Source organism: Podarcis tiliguerta, assembly GCF_965153285.1.
Source record: "Podarcis tiliguerta genome assembly, chromosome: 6".
NCBI classification, from domain to species: domain Eukaryota; kingdom Metazoa; phylum Chordata; class Lepidosauria; order Squamata; family Lacertidae; genus Podarcis; species Podarcis tiliguerta.
In genome coordinates this window covers 54,740,507-54,764,637 of record NC_139539.1, presented here as the reverse complement: position 1 = coordinate 54,764,637, position 24,131 = coordinate 54,740,507, and the positions used below count along the sequence as shown (strand labels likewise).

The 24,131-nt window shown below is 40.2% G+C and overlaps 2 protein-coding genes across 5 annotated transcripts; one reads left to right on the top strand and one right to left on the bottom strand.

Moving 5' to 3' along the window:
* On the bottom strand, positions 1-14,320 carry BTF3L4 (basic transcription factor 3 like 4). Of its 4 annotated transcripts, none has more exons than XR_014512274.1 (6): positions 14,050-14,188; positions 10,268-10,331; positions 9,433-9,546; positions 6,374-6,575; positions 5,104-5,996; positions 1-4,730 (listed from the first exon to the last, which is right to left on the bottom strand). XR_014512274.1 is itself a non-coding variant. In XM_083444668.1 (6 exons), exons 2-6 carry the CDS (start codon positions 10,319-10,321, stop codon positions 4,422-4,424), a joined length of 477 nt encoding a protein of 158 aa, XP_083300794.1. In that variant the 5' UTR covers positions 10,322-10,331; positions 14,188-14,320; the 3' UTR covers positions 1-4,421. The 4 variants fall into 4 exon arrangements, 3 of the variants coding, with proteins under 3 accessions (XP_083300794.1, XP_083300793.1, XP_083300795.1); XM_083444668.1 differs by having other exon boundaries at positions 1-4,468; positions 5,937-5,996; positions 14,188-14,320; XM_083444667.1 differs by having other exon boundaries at positions 1-4,468; positions 5,937-5,996.
* A 32-nt stretch (positions 14,321-14,352) lies between these two features.
* On the top strand, positions 14,353-22,460 carry TXNDC12 (thioredoxin domain containing 12). The gene is made up of 7 exons (XM_083444666.1): positions 14,353-15,202; positions 15,671-15,731; positions 18,324-18,376; positions 19,063-19,136; positions 20,370-20,439; positions 20,534-20,617; positions 21,530-22,460. Exons 1-7 carry the CDS (start codon positions 15,118-15,120, stop codon positions 21,607-21,609), a joined length of 507 nt encoding a protein of 168 aa, XP_083300792.1. The 5' UTR covers positions 14,353-15,117; the 3' UTR covers positions 21,610-22,460.
* Positions 22,461-24,131: the final 1,671 nt, after the last annotated feature.

Here is a 24,131-nt window from a genome sequence, read left to right as displayed (position 1 = left end):
TAATTTTAATTTTGCACTTTTATTTGTAGTAGCTTTGTGTCTTATTTGCACATGTACAGCTATCCAAGGATCTTAACAACCGTACAATATATACCGGTAACCTGTATCAGCTCTTATGTGCAACAAACATGATTATTCTTTCCTTCTGCTCCCTTTTCAAAATGTGTAGTGGTTATATTGTCTTTCTATCCCTAAACCCACTTTCCCTCAAATTAATATCTGTGAAGGAACAGGAAGACAAGATAAAACAAAAGGACAAGGGCAAAATAAAGTTAATCTGCTGACAGGAAGGGAAAATAAGTTCTTCTGCAGTCACTACAGCACAGATAACAGTGTTATGCTAGCAGAATGTGATACCATAAACACAGGGCATAATCAGAATTCTTCAGACCATATTGTCCTAAAACCACATTTCATGAAAAATGCACAGCAACTAGATTTCAGCAGTAAGATGTTTAGCATCCAGATGTGCGCTCTGGCTCTTTTGAGTTTCCACAGGTTACAGAGACGGGCTAGGTATCTCAGTGAAACAGCCCACCCCTTGCATACAAAACATCCCAGGTTCAATTCCTGGCACCTTCAGTTAGGGTTGGGAAAGAATCCTGTCTGAAACATTGGAAGCCCCCCCCCCCCCACCAAATCAGTTTCATCAATACTGACGTAGATGGACCAATGGCCTGACTGCAATATAATTTCGTGTTCTAAATAATGTATTCTTTTAGAAATAACATATTGATTCTACTGAGATGCTGGGAAACAAGTTGCCAACAGGCTAGTTAACTAGTTGCCTTGCAACTCACAAGCATTTAACTTGTGCAAATTCAGCTTTATGTATTTGACCACATAAAAATAAGAAGGGGGTATCAGGAGGGGGGAGCATTGGCAGTCCCACCCACCATTGCACTCACCTTGGAACAGCACTGGGAGATGCAGGGAGTTCGTTCAGTGGCCTTGAGCATGTTTGGAGCTGTAAGGAGTGTGTTTTGACTACTGTAGAGGAAATTGTGGCTTTATATTGGGGTAACCCCTGCGTAAGCTGAGAGTCGACTGTACTATGATCTAAAACTTTGTTTCAAGTATAAGTGGGACTACAAAAGTGCTTCTGCAGAGGGCTTAAAATATATTATGGCTCTCTGCACTGAGGTTAAACTATGCTAACAAACGGAGCAATCCTATGTTCCCATGAGGAGGAGATCTGTGGTGGAATATCTGCTACAACCATAGCCCTGCCTGCTTGCTGTGACCAGGCGAGAATGTGGCAGGTGTAGACCTACAAGGTTTCCCTTTCCCGTCAACCTCTTTCCTATTTTCATTAATGGTAAGGAAAAGAAGTACACTCAGTGCAAGGGGAACAAGGAGGGTTTGGAACTGGAAGATCCGAGGCCTCCCCCAAACTCCCCATTTCTGGTTGAACTGGCCTCAGGACACTGCCACTCCAGGGAGCCCTATACTCATAGAGGTTCTTAGCATCCTATGGCAGCATCCTGCCCCCTGGTTCTAAGAGTCATAGGAAAACCTATTTAAACTGATTCCGCTTATTAGACTATTGATTCAAATAAAACACACTCAGAAGTAAGCTCCATTCACATCAATAGGACTTACTTCAACATTTAGAAGTCTAAGATCAGGGTGCCAGCAACACATATTTTATATTTCAATGAATTGCTTTAATAATTGTTTAACCTTCAAGACACTACATAGTATCATAGGTGCCAGTACATTGCTAAATTAATGAAAACTTTATGGGGGTTACAAATTCTATTATTTACTCAAATATTTGACATGAACAAAAAAGCAAACAAACCCTCTACAACTGTGTTGCTGTGTCTAATCAATGCATCTCATAGCACTGGAAATGGAAGGTTTGCCTTGATGGTCAGCTCCAGTAGGCTGTTAGTCTCAAGTGCCAAAAGGAGACTAGGTGGTATCAGAACAGTCTTAATAGTTCACGTCTTCAGTTATGATCAGTTTAATGGTTTTCAATAAGCTATAGAACGTCAGCAAAAAAAACAAGTGGTCAACAGTTCTTGGCATACAGTAGAAAGTAATCACTATGCAAGATAATTGCTGATTTCCAAACACGAATAAGGATTACAAATAAATTGGCAAAAGGAAAGTTTAAAGCTGGAGATTTGTGGGTGTGCGCTTTGATGGTAAAAGGAATTGAAACTTATTCCAAATGCCTGCCCTTTACTGTTCTGAAGTATTTCCTAATTCTGGACAAGAAATTTAATTTATGTTTCCGATCTTCATTAAGTAAATTATTAACAGCTGAGCTAAAAATGTTAGTTATAAGGACAGAATAACTGTGAAATTATGTGAGCTTCAGCCATACTGATCAGTTAAAAACTCTCTGCAAAAACATTTCTACATGTTCATTTGCTGTCTCATGGGACAGCAAATATGCTTAAAGGAACTATGCCTATTATTTGCACATGTGCAGAAAGAAATATTCAAAAATATAGCATGGCAAGTGTACTGCTGGTTAAAGCATCACCTGTATCCACGTTTTGTCCCTCTATCAGTGTTGTTGTTAGGAGGAGATAACACACAAGAGGGAACATTGCCTCTTTTGAATTATTTTATTAAGATCCACGTTTTATATAAAATAGAACAAGAAAACCAAACAAATCTATAAAATCAAGTGAGCAGTCCAGGTGACAAACCACTAAAAGCTCTGCTTTCGTGGTTCAGCTTGATGTCACTAGAATGCTGACATACTGATAGCCTCAAACTTTATAGTCGCTGGGTGTATATACACAGAAAGCAGATATGTCTCAAAAGTACACCAAAGAAAGGTAAGAAAGATGGCTTTCCCGCGCCGCAGCTGCCCTTGACAAAGGTTAAAATGATGCTCAACTGCATTACACCAATCACCTTTGAAGAACCGCTAGGAAGAGCTTCACATTGAGCAGTTTGAAGGAAGGTTCAGAAAATACTGCACTGTACCTGTGATATAGCCACTATCCTCTGCGCCACCAGAGGAGCGCTTTTGTTTTCAAAAGTGACTGTAACCATTGAATCCACCCAAAGTAGGTTGCAGATAACAGGTTCCAAACCTCAAAATTAATGTTTTAAGCCTGTTGCTGGACAATTTATGCAAAACACAACACAATACAAGCAATGGCACTTTCCTTGTCCGATCTGTATAATCCAAACTACACTTCCAGATTCTAGTGTCCTGAAATATGACAGTGGCTCACATGCTCTTGGGAGCTGTCTGGTAACATCCGCAACAGTTTTAGCTCTTCCAATAAAATTATTTTACAGTGCACCATGATGCACTATCTCCCACTGAAAAACACAGGATATGAGACAGACTCCTCTAAAAGTAAGCAACACCACTGGAAAATATGCCCAGAGGCACTGCTTATCTGAGATGAAAAGGGTCAAACAGCATTCAGTGCTTTGAAGAGAGGTGTGTTTGAAAAAACAGCTAATTGTACCAAAGAGAAGCTATCAAGGCATCTGATTCAGCACTTGAGTAGACTGTAGCCTCCAACCTTTATCAAAGTCTAGGACATTCTTATCTTCTCCCAGAAACCCAGAGCAAGAATATAATCAGGCTTCTTACAGATTTTTACAAAAATTATGCCGAAGAGCAGGGTTGACACTTGCTCGGTATAAACACGCAGGACTTCACAGGATAGACTGTTTATCCAAGGCAAAGTAGATTACTCCATAACATGTGAATGCAACCCAAGTTAAATATTAAGGTGAATGAGCGAAGGGTTTTAAAAGGGATGGGGAAAACCAAGCTCTTAAGTATATATATATTTTTAAAATGTTGCAACAAACATGTTTGTTAATTAATACCCTGTCTTTGGTACAATTTAGAATCAAAAGGAGGCTGGTGGGAAACTGCACATATACACTGTGAATATGGAAGAGAAATACAAATGTAAATACAACAGTTAATGAAGAAAATTAAACTCAAACGTTAATTAGTAAATGGTTTCTGGAGTTCATGAAATGTAGACAAGCAAGACTTAAGTTATCACTATTTTATGTGAACTGTTTGGTTGCAACAATAAAGGTTCCTTTAACCAAGTTAAAGACTCATTTTATTTCTACTTTCAAGGGGGAGGGGAACGTTGAATAGATCTGTTCACCGATTTCCTCTCCACTGTACGCAAAGCCACATTCACACATACACACACATGCACACACCCCTTAATCTGCACTGAAAATGTATTATTTGTTTTTTTCCTTTTTAACTGAAAAGGTAGATCCTGGGAGTAAGTGCAAAATGCAAAAATCAACCAACAGGAATTGCTGAACAAGCAGCATAATTAAAATACAAAATATTTTATATTATTGAACTATTAAACGGGTAATGTTCACTGTTTCTGTAAAACTTTGGAACCACACAGCTGATTTCTTAAATCTAGTCCATGTCAACTTCCAGAACTATTACTGAATTAATTAGCTTCATTTTTTGATGCTTCATCGAAGTTTTCTACAAGATCTGAAAAACATGGAAAGTATAATACAGTAACATTCAATAGGAGAGCAAAAGAGAAATGTTTTTTATTAAAATGTATGTTTTAGCTAAAAGTCTATGGTATAATGAACATTATTCCTACATCATTTATATCTCAAAACCTCAAAGCAATTACAAGACGTTCTCTTTTGTTTAACGGTGACTAGGCCCTAGTATTTCTATGGGGTGACTTACAATTACATCTGGTCAGCACTGGAAAAATAATTCTGTTAGTCTCTCCCTATGCCTGCTCTCAGGGACGCGGGTGGCGCTGTGGGTTAAAGCCTCAGTGCCTAGGGCTTGCCGATCGAAAGGTCGGCGGTTCGAATCCCCGCGGCGGGGTGCGCTCCCGCTGTTCGGTCCCAGCGCCTGCCAACCTAGCAGTTCGAAAGCACTCCCGGGTGCAAGTAGATAAATAGGGACCGCTTACTAGCGGGAAGGTAAACGGCGTTTCCGTGTGCGGCTCTGGCTCGCCAGAGCAGCGATGTCACGCTGGCCACGTGACCCGGAAGTGTCTTCGGACAGCGCTGGCCCTTGGCCTCTTTGAGTGAGATGGGCGCACAACCCTAGAGTCTGTCAAGACTGGCCCGTACGGGCAGGGGTACCTTTACTTTTTATGCCTGCTCTCAGGCAACATGGCAGCTCCTAGACTGGCATCTGTTGTTATGCCAGCAAACATGTAGGCATTAAACAAAAATGATCTATAGTACAATCCTATGCTTGCTTACAAGGAAGTAAGCTCCCCCCCCCCCCCCGGCGTACAACAGAGCTCACTCCCATGTCAGGATGCATGGGACTGCAACCCCTAATCAAATTGGGATGATAACAACTATGGCTTATAGACAATTGACCTCTGAGCTGCAATCAACACATGCAACCTGTATTTTGCCTTATATTAATTTCTCAAATGTTCACCAATGATGGCTACGCTTCATGAAATCTAGACCTATTTGAAAATTATTGCAGTCTTGTATGAGACCCTTCTAAAAAATTGAGGGGCTAAATGACTCAAACTCAACTCAACGTTTAATTTATGTAGCAAGCAATATTTAAAAGGATTTTGAAAGACAGATTATACAACACAGATACAACCATTAACAGCCCTCCTATTCATTACAGTAAACCTCTTTTTCTGCTTGTTCTTAAAATATTATTCCCTCACAGAATCCACTAGTTAAGTTTCTCACCCCATCTGAGAGGTGCCTAAGTCTCTAGGAACCAAAGGCATAGCAGCAGATACAAATCCTTCTGGAAAAGCTTGTGGTTTCCTGGGGTTGGTCCCGTGACAATTATGTGCTCCAGGATGTACAGCATACAATTCTTATGAAGCACTTTTCCTTTGTATCTGTGATTAACCCACCATGTAGATTCTCAAATTTACAAAAACATTGTCACGTGCTCAGTCAAGCAGATACAGGCTAAATAATTTAAAGTTTAAGTAGAATAATCTTACCAGGAACGTCATCATCTTCTTCATCAATATCTTCTGATTTTGGTACTTTGCTATCCAACACTAGAAAAGAAAATACAATTATTGATATAGTAATTAACAAAATTCTATCCATTTAAAAAACAAATTCAGCAATTCGGGCTCCCTTTGTGGTGGCAAGAGCACCTGCCCCCCCCCCCCGGGTAGATCACTGCCAGTTTTTTATTCTGTGAGTAGATTGCAGTCTCTTAGGAGTTGGATGTCCCTGTTCTATACTATTAGAAATGATCTAGTGAAGTTAGGAGTGTGGGGGGGAGGGTGGAATAAAAAGCAGAAACTTCCCGTGCACAAGAAAAGCTACTCAGAGTAAGAAAAGCTGACCCTTACGATTGATCAGGAATTTTATGCTAACAAACAAGGCTGGAAAAAACCAGCTCCATGTCTCAGACAGGGATACCTACCTTGCCTTGGGAACTGTTCAGCTAACTTTCTGAGACTTGTTAAGCTGTCAGCACCCAGCTGGCTTAAGATGCCAGGCAGCATTTCCGTAATTGGTTTAGCTTCAGCATGACCAGTAATTGCAAATGTATTTGCAGAAAGCGAAGCCTGGACCTTGGGATTGTTGAAATGAATAACTGTTCCATCATCTTTTATCATATTCACCTGTTTTAAACATAGATCTATTAAAATTCATTCATCTTAATTAATAATCAAAAAAAGTGCTATAAAGGAAGAAAAGAACCACCCAGTTTTTTTTATTTTGTAATAGTTAGCATCCACTCTAAGGAGTTGCACACCCAATTTTAGGCCTGACTAACTGTAAAAGAGATTTATAAACACTATCATCAATGTATATAATTTAAAATTACATCAGTTGGAAGTGTAAGATTTTGTAAAGCAATAAGAATTCAGATTAACACATAACTGAAGTATCAGCGTCCTAAGCATTTAACTAAGTCATGCCAGTTCCAAAAACAATATGAAAGGAAAGTAACATTTCTCAAGATAAAAAAAGAAATGAGAGGCACAGCTTTCATACTCGGGAATTTTGATGTAAATATTGCACTTTTGTACACCTAAAATAAACTATTACACTTCAAAGCTAAGAAACTTAAGGCATATAAGCATAAGGCATCTTTACAATACAAAAATAAACTTATTTCAAACATGTTTTAACTGCGCTTGCTTTCCCTCCATTGCAAAGAAGTCTGGAAACTAATATAATACAGTGGAATAGTCAAGTTTCTGATCATTATTTATTAGTCCACAGATGGTGTAAACTTAGTGCTATTTTTCTTAAAAGCGCACAATTATACTATGGGGGTGTTATGCCATGCTCAATCAGATATGCATGTGCACACCAATGTCTGAAAATGAGCACTATATATTAGTCCAGAAATGTTGTATACAGTGGTGCCTCGCAAGACGAAATTAATTCGTTCCGCAAGTCTCTTCGTCTAGCGTTTTCTTCGTCTTGCGAAGCAACCCTATTAGCGGCTTGGCGCTATTAGCGGTTTAGTGGCTATTAGCGGCTATTGGCTTAAGGGATTAGCGGATTAGCTGCTAAAAGGCTATTAGCGGTTTAGCGGCTTAGAAAAAGGCGTTGGGGAGCGGGAAAAAAATCTCAAGAATCGCAAGACATTTCTTCTTGCGAAACAAGCCCATAGGGAAATTCGTCCTGCGAAGCGCATTGAAAAACGGAAAACCCTTTCGTCTAGCGGGTTTTCCGTCTTGCGAGGCATTCGTCTTGCGGGGCACCACTGTATTTGGTGTTTTCCTGAAAAAGCGCATGATCATTGTGAAAGACTGAGGTATGCCACTGCACTGATATATCCTCAGCTTTCTCACAAAAATAACAAAGAGCTCTGAGGATCTACAAAACTACAATCCTGGAGAAACCATGACTTTCAAATTCGTTTAAATGATGGGTGTCCCCTGGATAGCACTCCACTCTGCCCTTTGTTTAATGCTCCTATTTATTGCTCCTATATAAACACATGTCCAAGTGCCACCCCTACTCTTTCTCCAGTCCATATTGAGGCCCATCATGTCCTCTTCAGAACACTGTGACCACTGCAGAACAGGGCTGTCCTCTGGAAGTGGGCCAAAACACTCAACACAATAACAAGACTTGTTACAGCAGGATAGCAGCTGTTTTCCTGCTCTCTCAAACGTCTGCTTAAAGCAACTTGCCGAGTGGAAGGAATGGCTCCCTATCATAGGCTGGACCCTGCTGAAGCTAAGCAGGTCTGGATCCAGCCAGTTTCTAGATGGAAGACTGCCTGGAAACTCTATGCATGCTGCTTTAGGGAAAAATGTAATATAGTAAACAAATATAATACCATTCCACATAATACTATTTCCACATGTAGATAGTGGGGCAAAAAGGTTCTACTTACTCATCTAGAAGACTCGCAGTTACTTTCATACAAAATGCCTTTAGAAAAGGGACGTAAAGTTACTTAGAATAAAACCTTTTGTTTCAAAGGAACTTGTTTCCAAGTAAATGTGCCCAGGAACACAGTCAAGCAACAATCTGATTTGTGTTTTCCAGTTAAAACTTTGCATCTTGTATGTATCTTAATTCAGACATGTTGTCAAAACACAGTTTGTCCTTTAGAGAATGAGCAGTGCCAATCGTCAGGCTTGCAGATGCCTTCTCTCTTATTTCATACATGAAGTGAGAGTAAAGCTTCTGCTTCTAGTTTGCAGCAACCCGTAGTTCTAGTTTGCAGCTGTCAAGTGAAGATCCCAAAAGCACAGCAGGAGGTGAAGCTAAACCATGGTTTGTGTGTATCCTTGTTTTGAGGACAAACCACAATTTGCTGCAAGCCAGAACAGGACACTTCTACTCTTCCCTCATATAAGAACAAGGGGATGGGGAGCGGAGGAGCAAAGGAGGCTGCATGTGAGCCCAATACTTTCTACTGCTCATTCTCATAATAAAAATACCCTCATTTACATAATATGGAAGTTGTGCTAGTTTATTATTATTATTATTAACATATTTGACAGCACCTTGAGATTACTTCTTATAAGCTTTTTATTGCAAATTGGCATGAGCTTTCATAGCCAACAGCCTACTTCATCAGATGCCAAGTTGAATCTTGAGAGAGCAAGGTAGGAAAGATAGAAGTGGACTATTTTGTCTCACAAACTGCCCCTTCCATGGGACTCTGTAAAATCTGCACCATCCCACACAAAGCTATGGAACAAATGTCCTCAGTTATACAAGGGAAATCATGCATGAAACCCCAAAAGACGTCTTATTAAAGGATCTCTCACACAATGCGCGCACACACACACTGAAATCACAACAAACTCTGAGCCACACCTCATTTAAAATGAGGTAAGGCTGCCAGAGGTCAGGCGCTTCTCTTTTTAAGGGGTCTGACTGGGCCCACAGGCCCCAAGGTTCCCCCCCTGATAATCCCATTTTAAATCAGAAAGGTTTCACATTATTCCAATGATCAGTTGGGAGATTACGTATATATGACTGAAAATTTTTATACTGATGTACCTCTTCAATCCCAGCAATATTGTTTACTGCCAATTTTTTGAGTGAACTCTGAAGCTTTTTATCATCAGCTGTGGCTGTTCTGTGGACTACCTTCTTCTTTCTACGAGCTGTACCCTGAAAAACAGAAAGGAGAAAATAAATCATTGCTCCTAGAGGAACATAATAATCTCAAAGTACCTTAAAATGTAATACATGTAGTGCAGTAGGAGGGGGGGGGGTTTAGGCAAGAACCTATTTCACTACTGTATAGTTTGTATAATCCTACTCTAACTTTCCACTCCAAATTTTCTCACTTATTGCCACCAAGGAAGGGAGGCTTGATTCAGTGACAGTTTTCATGGGGGATTATCATTAAGGAGGCAATGTGAGGGTGCAAAATAGTAGGCTAAAGGAGGTGGTGGTCCTCAGACCACAATGCATCTCCTGCTGCAAGGACCACTTCCATTTCTGCTGCCCTTCCTCTTTTCAGCCTTGTGTGTCCAAATACCAGTAACGACCCCTTCGGCACCTAAGCTATACTGATTCAAAATTACATAATATGCCTTTGTAGAAAAAAATGTTCATCTTTTAAGAAAACAGTTCAAGAATATAACATGAACCTTTTTCTTCTCGAAAGAATGTAGCCACCAGTACTAGGGCTATATACTCAGAAACAGCCTAAGCACATCAGAATGGGCAATAGCCTGAGGAAAAGACATTCCCTATAAACCCCTAAACTATGGGAAATACTTACATATGTTTTACTTTTATATTATATATATATATCTATGTTTCTATTTACACAAATACAATAATTATAAATGGAGTGGGGGAAGTTATATTGGTGCATTCATACCTTTCCACCTATTCGGACCTGTGCCTGAAGTTTAGCCAGCTTTTCTTGATTCATCGTGCTTTATCTGAAAAATACAAACAACATAAATGCTTATAACATATTCAGATTTATTTAATAATTTTTACTTCACTGTCTTTCAAAATACCAAGCATCTGTATCTGAATACACACAAACAACCTATCAATAAAAGATACGTTACCTCTCTTCCAATTCCTCAAATTATCTTGGGGGTGGGGGTGTAAAAGCACTGAAATCATGTTGGCTCTTCCCCTTCGTGCCCCTGGACTGCCTTCAAGGAGAGAAGACATCGCTTTCCACACTACCCCTATCCCTGCAGCTGGTAACTGGTTTCGCAGTCACCGTATCATGGTTCCCAGCACTTACTTCCTCACACAGGAATGAGCAGCTGCCATTTGCTCATGAGAGAAAGTACAGGCATGCACTTAGGAATACCAGTGTGCATCTACACGCACACATGCTAAATCTGACATCTGACAGGACAATCCCTATATCTGGAATGTTTGCCCTCCACGTCCCAAACTGAACTGTTTATTTTTTCACACAAAACTACAGAAGCTATTGAGAACTGAGCCTGCCTCTATCTGCATGGTGCAACATCTTGGTTTGTGCAATTCCATCTACATAACATTTGTTAGTCATACACTGTTAGTCATACACAACATCAGGAAGTTGGGAGCATGTGACAAAGAATGAATCTTGGAAACTGCCTATTACACCCATGCTGGTTACATCTATATTCTACCCTTTCACTTAGGAGTTCAGAGCAATATTTTGTGGCTCATAAACCATCCTGTGGTGTAAATGACTCTAAGAGACAGTGACTTGCTTGTCCAAGGCTACCTGGTGACCTTTATAGCTGAGAGGAGATATGACTCTAGAATTATCAAGCTACAAGGCAAGCTCACTTTTTCTGAAAATATTTATGAAGGAAGGGATTCACCTAACATGTTCCATCAGTGGAAGCCCTGTCAAGGACTTCCATTTGCACAAGGTTCCCCCCCCCCCACTCCTCCTTCTTAGAACTCCCTAAAATTAGTTTGGGAAAGGTCAGGAGAACCCCAAAGTAGTGGGCAGGGCAAGGCGAGGGGAGAATTGTTCCATCTGGCAAGCTGACATGCTTGCACAGAGAGAATGTTCATAACAGCACAATGTTGAATATCAGCCATGGGGTCCAAAAAGTGTGCATAAGATAATTTGCGGTCCTAAAAACACAGCCCTAATCCAAAACGAATATACATGAAAGCAAAATTGACCCATTATGATTTTGTACTCGGAATACAAACTACTAATATGCATTTACTGTATTATAGAAATGCCAACTTGAGCATTATGTCCTAGTACACAAATGAGGAAGCAATCAATCAAATCATGAAAATATACAGTCACAGAGCCTTTCCTATGTTACATACCACACCCTTAATATTAATAATAATAATAATTTATTTATACCCCACCTGTCTGGATGGGTTTTCCCAGCCACTCTGGGCGGCTTCCAACAGAATATTAAAATACAATAGTCTATTAAACATGAAAAGCTTCCCTAAACAGAGCTGCCTTCAGATGTCTTCTAAAAGTCTGGTAGTTGTTCTTCTCTTTGACATCTGGTGGGAGGGCGTTCCACAGGGCAGGTGCCACTATTGAGAAGGCCCTTTGCCTGGTTCCCTGTAACGTGGCTTCTCGCAGCAAGGGAACCACCAGAAGGCCCTCTGCACTGGACCTGTGTCCGGACACAATGACGGGGTGGAGACGCTCCTTCAGGTATACTGGACCAAGGCCGTTTAGGGCTATAAAGGTCAGCACTAACACTCTGAATTGTGCTCAGAAACGTATTGGGAGCCAGTGTAGGTGTTATGTGGTCTCAGTGGCTGCCCCCAGTCACCAGTCTAGCTGCTGCATTCTGGATTAGTTGTAGTTTCCTGTATGGGCCCATGGCCGTAATAAACTTGATTCGATGTTGTAGTTTCCGGGTCACTTTCAAAGGTACAAATCAATCAACCCCATGTCTTATCTGCTTAAATGAGATTTATGGAAACATTTGCTTAGATCTATGCTTTTGCTCACTATTAAGTCCCAAAGATGCAACTATGTCTAGGACCAGGAGAGAGAGAGTTAACAACCAGCAGCAACACGTAAGTCAAATAACTATTAAAAACCTAGCACTTTGGTCTGCAAAGTGTTTACTTTGGGATATGGGTCAGATTCATTTTCATTTCATTTTAAAATATGACATTCCATATCAAGTGGCATGTGCATGCTTCAGGAAATGTTAAAGCTGCGATGTGCCATTTTACTCTCTAACCCATAACCAGTTGTCATGTTGCAACTGAACTAAGTTAATCAACAGCTTATACTGTGCAAACCAGAATTCCTGCAGGTTGAAAATAACAAGTAGCTGAGCATTTGGCAATGAAGAAAATGGAAAGGCTTTCCTTTCTCAAGGCTATTAGCTCTATCCCTTTGATGGGTTGAAGAAAGAGAAATATGTTCTCAGAAACAAGCCACAATTTGTTTTATCAAGGAATGTGATAAAAGAGCCACATGATGGATTCAACCCTGAGAGTACAAAGAAGGTCAGATTAGTAGAAGCAGAGAAAGACACAACAGGAATGGTCTTTATTTCAACCTTGAACTAAAGAACCTTTAGTACATCTATAAAAGAGGTGGAATCAGCAAAAGTACTACCAGGAAGAAGAAAAACTAATGGCTAGAACTGGGTAACAAGAACATCCACCACAGCATGGATGAAAACATTCTTGCAGAGGAGCCTCATCTCCATTTTCCTCACTGGAATTAGAGAAAAATTAAACTATTGATACTGAGAATGTTAAAATCAAGGAGTTGTGGAAGGGGAGATTTACATCATTTAGTTTTGAAAGCAGCAGGCATGTTCCTTATTTCAGAATTTTGCAGCTTCACAGACGCTTATTCTATTATTATATCCAAAGTGTAGGTTTCCATGCCCTTAAAAAGAAAATGGTGTGAACAGGAACTAACTCCGCACAGCAGAGGAACCAAATCTGATCATATACAGGCTTTGATACAAATGAACTTTCAGTTGCAAGCAATGAACAAAACAAAAAAAACCCAAGGTCTCCAAAATGAAAACATGGCAACTGATGCAACACAGAAATGTATTAAGCGAGCAGTAAAATCTACACAGGAAGGTGAAAGAGCTCCAGATTGCCAGTTCCTGTTGGAGGAGAGGTGCGGGCTTCCCTAGGGGAATAAAGGGCATTTATTCTCCAAAAAGAAACACTCCCAGTACACTAAGGAGCAGTAGGGAAGCCCCCCTCAATGTCCTACGCCCAGGGATGGGAACCCCGTCCAAGGCGTAACCCACATTTTGGGTGCAGTGCGACCTAGGCCAGCGCAGGATCCTAAAGTGCTTTGGGCGAGGAGGTGGAGCGAGTCCTCAGCAAGCCCGCTTCTGTTGCGGGAAGGTTTCCGCGATGGAGGGTCCGCGCGCACCCACCCTGACCGGGGGTGGACTTGAACGGGAGCTGTGGCGGACGGGGGGGGGGGCTCTGCTTCCAAGGGCCGGACCTCGGGGAAGGCGTTCCCCAGCGGAGCCAGGGCTCCCCGCAGGCGCCCAGTTGCCAGGCCCACTCTCTCCGGCCCACCAGCAGCCCCTCCCACCGCCCATGGCGCTCCGCGCGCGCACAGCGGAGTGTGGGGCGGAGGAACCGCAATCTCGACCTGTGGGGACCGTGAGGGGCGCAAGGGCAACGGGGCGCGGAGGGGGTCAAGCAGGAAGTTTTCACCTCAGTCCGAAGAACCCTCCGAAGGCAACACGCGGCAAGAACAAGATGGCGGCTTAGGTGTGGGGGTGGGGTGGGGGTAGAAAGGGGCCCAGAGAAAGGAGGCCTCGGACCACGGGACCATGGCCCCGCCCTCCTCACCCGATTGGAAGAAAGCGAGGCTCGTTTGCATAACACGGGCGGCGGCGGAGGAGGATAGCCTGGTCCTTCCTTTCTGTTTTTCCCTATCTAGACAATAAAACGGCAGCCCTCAATGCAATGCAGTGAGCGCAGCAGGATAGACGTGCCCGGGGGTGGGGAAGAGGGACATAGAGAAAAATGCCTCTGAAGCAATGTATGCTGGGAGTTGTAGTCATCCTTAGGAGCAGCTAGCAGGAATGGAGTGGTGCTTTTTTTGCAATGCGCACAAGCTGTTCTTTAGCTTGGGGTGGAAGAATATTAATGTTTTAGTAGCGCATGATAGGAAAGAGCTTATTTGCGTTTTGGGATTACTACCCCCCCCCCGGCAACCTCCTCCTTTCGTCGATCAGAATGAAGCTGAAAATTGACTTAACCGGCCTTTCAAGAATCAGTTCCCCACCGCTTCTGACTTTCCCTTCAAAGTGCCACTGAGTTTGCCTACGGCCCCAATCCTACGTGGGCTCTTCCTGGGGAACAGGCTTCGCTGAACGCAGAGGGACTTGCATCAGAGCAAGCCTGCTGCAGGACTGTGCTTCGAACTGGGGAGCTGATGTTACATTTGCCTTTCATGAACCGTCGGACCAGAGTTAGGATAGTTCGCCTTTTAGAAATACACGAGAAAGGAACAACTCCGTAGACACTTAGAAATTCCTACGTAGATTCCGAGCGGAGAAAGAAAGAAAGACACTCTTCTGCACAGCGTGAGAACTATACATGTGCGTATATAATAATACCCCGGACCCAAATCTCTGAAGCGCCTCCTATATCCTTCCGATAACATCACTTCCTCTTAAACAAAGAAGCTGACTTGGTTTAATCAGATACTATTGCTTAAGAGAATCGCTGTGCGGAGCTGGAGTAATTGTCCTGGTGAAGATCTTGGCAGACAGCATGAAGGTTCAATTAGCATCGCTGTCGACTTTCCTACTTTGCCAATTGCTTGTCGCAGTTTCTGCTGGGGAAGCATTAGGAAAAGGTTAGATACCAATTCTTATTTCCTCTTTTGTTTTTACTGATGTTTTCAAATGCCCGTGCTTTGCAAAAAATAAGCAAAAAGGTTTAGGGTGTGATCATCCCTAAGCTATCTGTGATAACAAATACGATTCTTATAGTTTGCATCTACCATTGGGAAAATAGTTGATTTCAAGAGAGTACTGTAGTTTCTCTAGTCTAGGCCATGAGTTGCTCAGTGTGGCGGTTTCCAGGGCCCTTTTTGTTTTCAGAGTTCAGTTCAAATAAAAAGATATGTATAAATCCTTTAGGAAAGAGAATTGCTTGCTTTGGAATAACTTCAAACTTCAATGATGTTCCTAGGAATGGTATCTTAGATTGCCATTCTAAAAGCATTTATTTCTTTGTATGTGGTGATATATAGAAAATTGTTTTTATCTTCTGTAACTGATGCTTTAAATTATGCAACATATATTCCCCCTTTTCTTTCAAGGTTTTGGAGATCATATTCACTGGAGGACACTGGAAGATGGGAAAAAGGAAGCAGCAGCCAGGTATCTTGTGCAAACGGATCTACAACCTTAAAATTGGCTTATTTGGAAGTTAATTTTCCTGTTATCCATAATAATTGCTTCCAAATAAGTGAACTGAGGTGTAAATTTCATAAGGTTAGCCTTACTATTAAACAACGTCCTGGCTTATCGCTACACTCAAAGATGCAGAGTTTATACATAAAAACCACCTCTGCCATACCAAAGTGAATTTGCTTTAGGTTGTGAGCTGTATATGCTGCTTTTCCCCTTCTGATGAAAGAGATAGTCCAAACCTAAACCAAGTGTGTTTTGTAGTAAGTCCTAGGAAATTCAATTGAACTTTTCCCTCTCTGTTAGTATTGTTCAAAAAATTCTAATAAAATTAAAACCAACAGGGAAAAAATATTCTGGAAAACTCTCAGTTGACTCCCATGCAGAATTAGGCCTGTCTAAACGTGTTTGGAACTGGATTACTTAAGCAAAAGAATTGCAGTCACAACCTAAAAACCTGAAGGTGCAGATTAGTACCGGTAATAGCCTTTTGTAAGAACTTGATCTCCAGCCTTACACAAGAAGACGTGAAATTATTCAGAGACTGACAAACTGATCACCTCGAGTTCAGCCATACAGCTGGGATTTCATGCTGCTGCTGCAATTAATTTGATACTTTTCTTTAATTGTTTTTTAAGTTAGCACATGGAAATAACATGCTTTAAAGGAACAATCTGTGCTTTGATATGAAAATGTTTTAGTGATGATCTCAGGTATACCTGAGTAGAGTTTTGCTTGAAACGAAATAGAGATTAGGGCTGTAGTCATATTTACAACACTTGGGTGGCACATTGTGAATGCTACATGGCGCCTTTCAACTTCTGTTGTTTCCAGCTTTTAGTGTGACATATTTTGAGGATAGATTTTCACAGGTGAATGTCAGGAGTTTGAGATTTGGGGGAGAGTACGCTTATTTTGTGCTTGGAACTAATAGCAGCTTCCACAGCGGTTTTTCAGCTATGCCATGGTGCATTTGGGAAAAGAAGAAAAGAAACTGCCCTAGCTGGGTAGCCAGTTGCGACCTGTGTGGTTGTGCGGAGCCGCCCTCCTTACACTGGTGTCACCGCAGCTTACCTGGACGGGGCTGGGGTGATGGGGTAGCAAGATTGGGGTGGATGCACCAGTGGAGTCAATCTTGTCCTCCTGCCAGTGAATCTGTACAGCCCCCAGCTTCAGTAGCACTAATGTTTGGATGATGGCTCCACCACTGCACACAGGCTGCTACTGTGGGCAGCTACTATACCTAGCCTGCATCTTCCAGTGAGGAGTTAGAAGCCTTCAACTTCAAAGGCTCTGGGACTAATGACACTTTCCTTGGCCAACTGTCAAGGTGACCTCTGCCAGAGCTCTGGCATGCTTTGGAGAGGGATCCAGCTGTGACCTATCTTATTGCACCATTAACAGGAGCTGACATTCTTCCGTTACAGTTGTGCTGTGGACAAGAACTTTGGATAATGAAAAACCCAACTAGCTCACAAATGTAGAGACCTTTAGAAAATTAGCTTCTTTATTACAACACTGAACTCCTTGCACATCAGCTGCTGCTCAGTCTTGCTTTCTGCAGGGATCAGCTGTGTAAGCAGTTGATGCAGGATCTATCCAGGACATGGGATGTCAAGTGTGGGACAGCTGGACGTGGCTTGGGGGGAAGCAGTCTCATGGGTCAAATGGGGAGGAATGGTGGGGCAAATTTGGCCCACAAGCCAGAGGTTTGCCACCCCTACGCTAGAGCTATAATCCTCTGCACACTTACTTGGGAGTAAGACATAAATGTTTTCTTCTAGTGTTTTAATAAGGTAATATATAAAAAGGGATTCTTTCCCAGCTGAGTACAGTGATCTTCATAAGGCAGGTGTTGATGAACCCCAACTCCCATCAGCCCCGGCCACCATGGCTAATAGTCAGGGATGATGGGAGTTGGAGTCCAACATTGTATTGAGGACTACAGGTTCCCCAGTCCTCCCATAAGGCACAACAAAATAATAATAGCAAGCATATATGGGTTGTGGGCAAAGCAGGTGATGTTCAAAAATGTAACATTAGATAAATGGGCAATATGAGTGAGGGCTGGGCAGTTAAGGCAACACATGAAAGTCTTGCACTTCTTGGTCATTGTCCGTAGAGTTTAGTGTGCATCTCTTAGACCTACAAATATTGCTTGTGATCTCCCTTTTAGGTTTGCTTAGATTTTTTTTTTTTTACCGCACCTCTGACAAACATAGTAGTGCCTAAGAAAGCTTTTCACATTGTGAATTCCAGATTTAATCCTATAAATCATTTGCATATCTGAAGGTGAAATCACTTGAGTAAACTAGATCTCCTTTTCCTGTAAGGTGGACAGTTGGCTGATCTTTTATTAGGTATAAAAGAGTAGGACATATTAACCTTGTTCTTAATAAATCTTTAATCTTAATGAAGCTACAATGGAACCCCCTTCCTTTTATAAATTTCATCCTGCAGTTGCACCTTATAGAACAATCTTGTGCATGTTTACTCAGAAGTAAGTCTTAAGAGTACTGGAGTACATTAATGGTGCATTTCAATGTCTTTCTTTTTTTTTAGTGGGTTGCCTCTCATGATAATCATTCACAAATCCTGGTGTGGTGCTTGCAAAGGTAAGATAAATTAACATTCCCTGAGAGCACTACAGAATCTTCTAATTGGATAGATACACAACATTTGTAGGAGAAAGTATAATTTTACAGAGAGTATAGCATGTATGTATTGTCTTCATAAGTAAAACTATACTTATAAGGTAGAGGTTTTTTCTAGATATAGCTGTGGCTAAATGCTAGTTGAAAAGCTGCCCAAGCTTTTACTATTTGGATTCTGTGAGCCAAAGTTCAGAGAGTAAAGACTAGACATGTACTACACTGATGAACAAACTTACTTCAAACACCATTGAAAATGTAAAAATACTTTTAGTTCAAGAGTGACCATTTATTTTGCGCTTTTTGTTGAAAAAACAGAGCATTGCTCATGTTTCTTGGGCTTTTTATACTTGTATACAACTGTTTTGTATCACTTTTTCTTTGTATTAGGTATATTAGCAAAAGTAGCAAGGGCTGTTTCTTTTTAATTAAATGCGAGGATTTTGATGACTGATTTTGGCTGTGATCTAACTAAAGTTAGTTATGCTTAAGTCCTACTGAAATCTAGAGTGCAAGTTAGGTATGAGACAATTGTTCACATGAGACTGATTTAGCTGGGTTAGGGCCCCTTGTGATTAGAAGTATGTGTGTAAGAATTATGACACTTGTTCTCTTTCCTGATTAATTTTTCCTTTCTATGCTTTTCTTAGCTTTAAAACCAAAGTTTTCGGAATCTAAGGAAATCTCAGAGCTTGCCCATAATTTCGTGATGGTCAACCTTGAGGTAAGTTTCAGTTGGATAGTTGCTAAGATGCTGAAATGAAGCATTTCCCCATATTCTTCCTTGGAACTTTCTGAGACAATTTATGAAGATACAGAAAGCAAACATAAAACATGCTCTGTATTTCGGGGGGGGGGGGGGAGGGACAACACTTCCATTGATTTATCCATTATTTTACATTGCACATCCTTAATACAGTGGTACCTTGGTTCCCAAACTTAATCTGTTCTGGAAGTCTGTTCCAAAACCAAACCATTCCAAAACTAAGGCGTGCTTTCCCATAGAAAGTAATGCAAAATGGATTAATCCATTCCAGACTTTTAAGAACAACCCCTAAAACAACAATTTAACATGAATTTTACTATCTAATGAGACCATTGATCCATAAAATGAAAGCAATAATCAATGTACTGTACTATAAAATAAATGAGACAGTATTGTAGATAAAAATTAAAATTAATTTTTATTCCTACGTGCACTGATGATAGTCATTGTTTGGATGGGGGTGGCTTTTATCCATTTCTGCAGACACACAATCAATCAGTAGCTGAACTGGGTTCCACACAGTCACAAAAACAAGTCACAAGCCACAGTCACAAGTCAGTGCCATAAAATGAAGAACAAGTCACAGTCAAAACAACGAAAAAGCCACACAAACAAAAACGCAAAAAAATAGCAAAAACAAAAGTGCCAAATATCACCTCTGTTTTGCGTGGGTGCTTGGGATTGAACAGCCGACACACTCAACAGGAAGCCTCTGATTAGCAGTGGCTAATGAGACAGAACACACTCAACAGAAAGTGGAACATGTTCAGCTTCCAAGGCAAAGTTCACAAACCGGAACACCTACTTCCAGGTTTGCAGCGTTCTGTTTCCAAGTTGTTCATAAACTAAGCTGTTCTAAAACCAAGGTACCACTGTGATGTTGAATGAATGAACAAACTATTATTGTCAAAGTAATAGTCTGCTGTTTTCACAAAGAAATATTACTGATGAACAATTGCAGTGACTTGCCCTTCTTTCGAGGGGTGATATCCAGCTGTGGGGTCCATCTTGCAGAATGGATCTCCATGCCTTGAAATGTCAAAGGTTGAGCTTGAGAAACTTTGCATCCAAGGCGGTTGCACTTCCACAGAGCTGTGGATCTTCCCTTTGGTTATACGTATAGAAACAATAAAGATAGATTTCTGTGGAAATAGTCCTAATGTTCCTTTACTTTATCTCTTTAACTTTCAGGATGAAGAGGAACCCAAAGATGAAGCTTTTAGTCCTGATGGTGGTTACATTCCCAGAATCATTTTCATGGGTGAGGCATGAGGCAGCTTCTTATCCCTCTTGGAGAACTGCATTGCTGTTGTCATCACATGGATGTTTTCATTTGTTCTCTCTGTTTTTTGTAGATCCCAGCGGAAACATCCATCCAGAGATCATAAATGAGAGAGGAAACCCCAGTTACAAGTACTTTTATACCAATGCTGAACAAGGTACATGTGAATTAATTTCAAATTGGGCTTTATCTCAGATGGCTATAGTAGCCCTGGCAGCTCTCTGACAACTTGTATTTCACTACAGGTGTCCTGATTAATTCACAGTTCAGAACTATATTGAATTATACCTGATTACCATTGCGTATAAATGGTGTAAGTTTAAGCATACACGTTTAGGATTCTGTCAAGACTCTTAAGTTACATCAGAATATTGGTCAAAGAGAAGAGATTTGACAGACTTGTTCTTTTTCACATCTTCTGTTAGGGGGATAATGGAATAATTGAGCTTAACAAATGGGTGGCATTTCTAGAAATGGGGGAATGTGTTTGTTTTGCTTTCTCTTAGGTCAGGGTTCATCTGACAAGCCCTGTTATTCTGCTTCCACAAGGCTTTCCTCTCTCCTTCCCCTGTGCCCCCCAAAATTGGCTGGGGTACAGTGACTGTGGGAGGAGAGAGCAATGCTTAGACAGATGGGATGTTCATCATAGGGCAATGTTGAATTCCACCCTCAGTTTCTTGTTTTCATCTCTCCCATTCTCCAAATTTCCACAGCAATTTGTGATTATTTATTTTTAAAAAAATACTCATGAAGATTCATTGGCATAAATGATATACACCTTTTTGCACAGCAAAATTTTATAATCTTATAGGCTGTTTTCACCAATATATGCATTTTTATGTACACTTTACACTAGTATATACAGTATTTTTTGTACTTATTACTTGGCTAGAGAACTGCAGTGCAAAATTCAAAATAAATGTGAAGGTTGGCTGTGTTTTGGTTTGCATATTGTCTCAGAAAATGTGAATTAGGCAAGTTTTAAATGCAAACTGTATTGAATTTCTCTCCTATTCATGACAACTGAACTGAACCAAGTACTAAGCATCTTTTATGTTTAATATTACAGTCATCCAAGGCATGAAGGAAGCCCAAGAGAAGCTGACAGGCGATGCTTTCAGGAAGAAACATCTTGGAGATGAATTATAATACACTGGGGATCTGTTTTATATAAATTCAGAATCTAAAATGATATATGACTCTTTCCCCCCTCCTTTTTCCCCAATGAGGAATTGTAGATGCACTGATACGATCTTTTTCCTACTGATAACTTGTTCGATCAAATACTATCTAATTTTTCAGACAGTGAAATCAAAATAAATAACTCTGTCCTCTCTTGTTTACATTGAAATGCCTGTTTATAGGATAAATGAAGCTAAAATACTTAACTGATGAATGAATGTTTCAACCTTGAGCATATTATAAACCACAGTTTCAGTGGAGTTTAAGGCCTAACTCTTTTTAAATTGCTTATTCTCTATGAGGTAAAGGCTGGTATCTGGTTTGTGATGAGGACATTGGTCTTAATAGAATCATCTATTCCTTTTATCATAAACAGGCTTAGTCTTGCTTATTTCAGTAGGAACTTCTAGATATTAATGTTTAGGATTACAACAATCTTGCTTTTATTGTTCAGTATGAACTTTTACCAAGCCCACTGTACCAAACTAATAATTCTGTCATGAACGCTACACCAAGTAGAGTTATTTTCCTGCCTGCCCAAGGAGCAGCATGAAGAACATTGGAAGTACAAAATTGTTTTTATTTTCCTTACAGAATTGCCTGCTGCTCCTTTGGTTACATTTAGACAGAAACATAGCTTTCCCATTTGTGCATTTGTCTTTAATTCTTTTGTGAATAGAAGAGAAAATGTAATGAAGTATTTAGTGTGAAAATCTCTTAACTTGCTGAATGTTCTCGGTGGATGCCTTGCTTCATCATATTGTACTGTATTTTTGTATCTGGGTAACCAATAAAATGGATTTTTATTTTTCATTTCATTTTGAGATAACAGTAACTTCTATGAGGGGCTAAAGGCATAATGTTGAATTTGTGAAGTTACTGTTGAATGTTTCATTCTTTTTCCTACATGTTTTCATGCATAGACATCTGTAGTTTTTAAAAAATCCCATTACATTCAGTAGTTCTGTACCTAACACTATTTTCTAAGCATTTAATTCAGCAAAGTTAAATGAGAATGGGTCTAACAAATTTGCCTGTTATTATGAAAATAAAATTACTTTTAAAATTTCTACAGTAATAGCGCTCACATCTTCCAGTGACAGCACAATCCTAACTATGTCTACTCTGTTGTAAGCCCTATTGAATTCAGTGGGACTTTCTTCCAGGTAAATGGGGCTAGTATTGCAAGCTTTGTAACAATTGTGTAAAAAGTTTTTAGTAAGAGCAACCAACTTACTGCACACAAGGGGAAAACCTATGTTAGCAAGTTATAGTGAACTTATTGGCATGCTTTCCTTGATGTAATTATGAAATGGTGTGCAATACATTTCATTTCAAGACAAAAAAATCTCCAAGTGGTTTACAGCAATAAAATAGCGTAACAACAACATTGCAGTAAAATCATAGTTTACTATAGGTAACTGATTTCTATTGCCTTTCTTGCTGAATGTTGAATGAGGAGCTATAAAAGTTTTTTAAAAACACCAAAAAACCTTCAGTGCGTAAATGTAAAGACCTTTCTGGCATAAATAGTATGTTTTTAGCAGATTCAAGCTGCTGTGGTCAGATATTAGTTTATATGTACTACATCCATAAAAACTTTTTTTTTTAATGAAGAGTTGCCTTTATACACATTAAATTTTTCAATCATTTAATACAATATATCATTTTATTTTATTACTTTAAAAACTCTTCTGCCTTAGTTTAGTGGAATGTTCTCTACATCTGGAAATCAGCCGATACTTTGGCCAAAGGTGGCATGACTTTCTCAAGAAGGCACTATTAGATTCACTCTTAATAATTAATACCATGCATTTATCAAATAAATTTAATGGTGTGTTTATGTACCATTTTTACTTGCTCAATCCACAGAAGATCATAGCCCTGATACTTTGTTTGGGCTCACCATTTCTGTAAAACAGCAGTTCTGTGTAGGCACCTGTCTTAGTTGTCCAGTCATATCAATAACTGGAAAAAATGCTGCAACCATCATGGGAACCAGAGTAATTATGATGTACAGAAGTGGTATATTCATATGAGCTTCACCCAGTGCAGTAATGTGGTAGCTGTTTCTATGACCAGGACCTGGGATTGTAGTGACTGCTGGTTTCAGTATGTACAATAAGCCACGGTTATTTATTTCATACATTCTGGTTCTGACTTTTAGGGAAAGCTTGCACTAGTTAGCTTGCAATGAAGCTTGAAACAATTGACATGATAAAAATAGCTATATACAAAATCATATACAGGTCAATGAAAAATAAATACAAATGTTGATGGTGTGAATAAGTCTTTAGGGTCATCTGCTTAACGACACAAGAAAGACAAAGTGGAGTTACTGGGAAATTAAATTCCAGAGGTTTGGGCCACCAAGCAAATGCCCTATCTCGCTTACCTGTCTGCTAGACTGACCTTAGTGGTGAGTGTGAATAGGGTCGCAAAGACAAATCCATACAGATCGAAGGGGTTCTTCAGATCATCTGATTACA

Excerpts from the sequence above, each read along its gene's own strand:
- TXNDC12 (XM_083444666.1), top strand. The coding sequence starts at position 15,118 with ATGAAGGTTCAATTAGCATCGCTGTCGACTTTCCTACTTTGCCAATTG. Across the intron at positions 15,203-15,670 it reads TGGGGAAGCATTAGGAAAAG|GTTTTGGAGATCATATTCAC; the intron begins GTTAGATACCAA and ends TTTTCTTTCAAG. Across the intron at positions 19,137-20,369 it reads TCGTGATGGTCAACCTTGAG|GATGAAGAGGAACCCAAAGA; the intron begins GTAAGTTTCAGT and ends TTTAACTTTCAG.
- BTF3L4 (XM_083444668.1), bottom strand. The coding sequence starts at position 10,321 with ATGAATCAAGAAAAGCTGGCTAAACTTCAGGCACAGGTCCGAATAGGT. Across the intron at positions 9,547-10,267 it reads AGGTCCGAATAGGTGGAAAG|GGTACAGCTCGTAGAAAGAA; the intron begins GTATGAATGCAC and ends TCTGTTTTTCAG. Across the intron at positions 4,469-5,936 it reads AGAAGATGATGACGTTCCTG|ATCTTGTAGAAAACTTCGAT; the intron begins GTAAGATTATTC and ends CATGTTTTTCAG.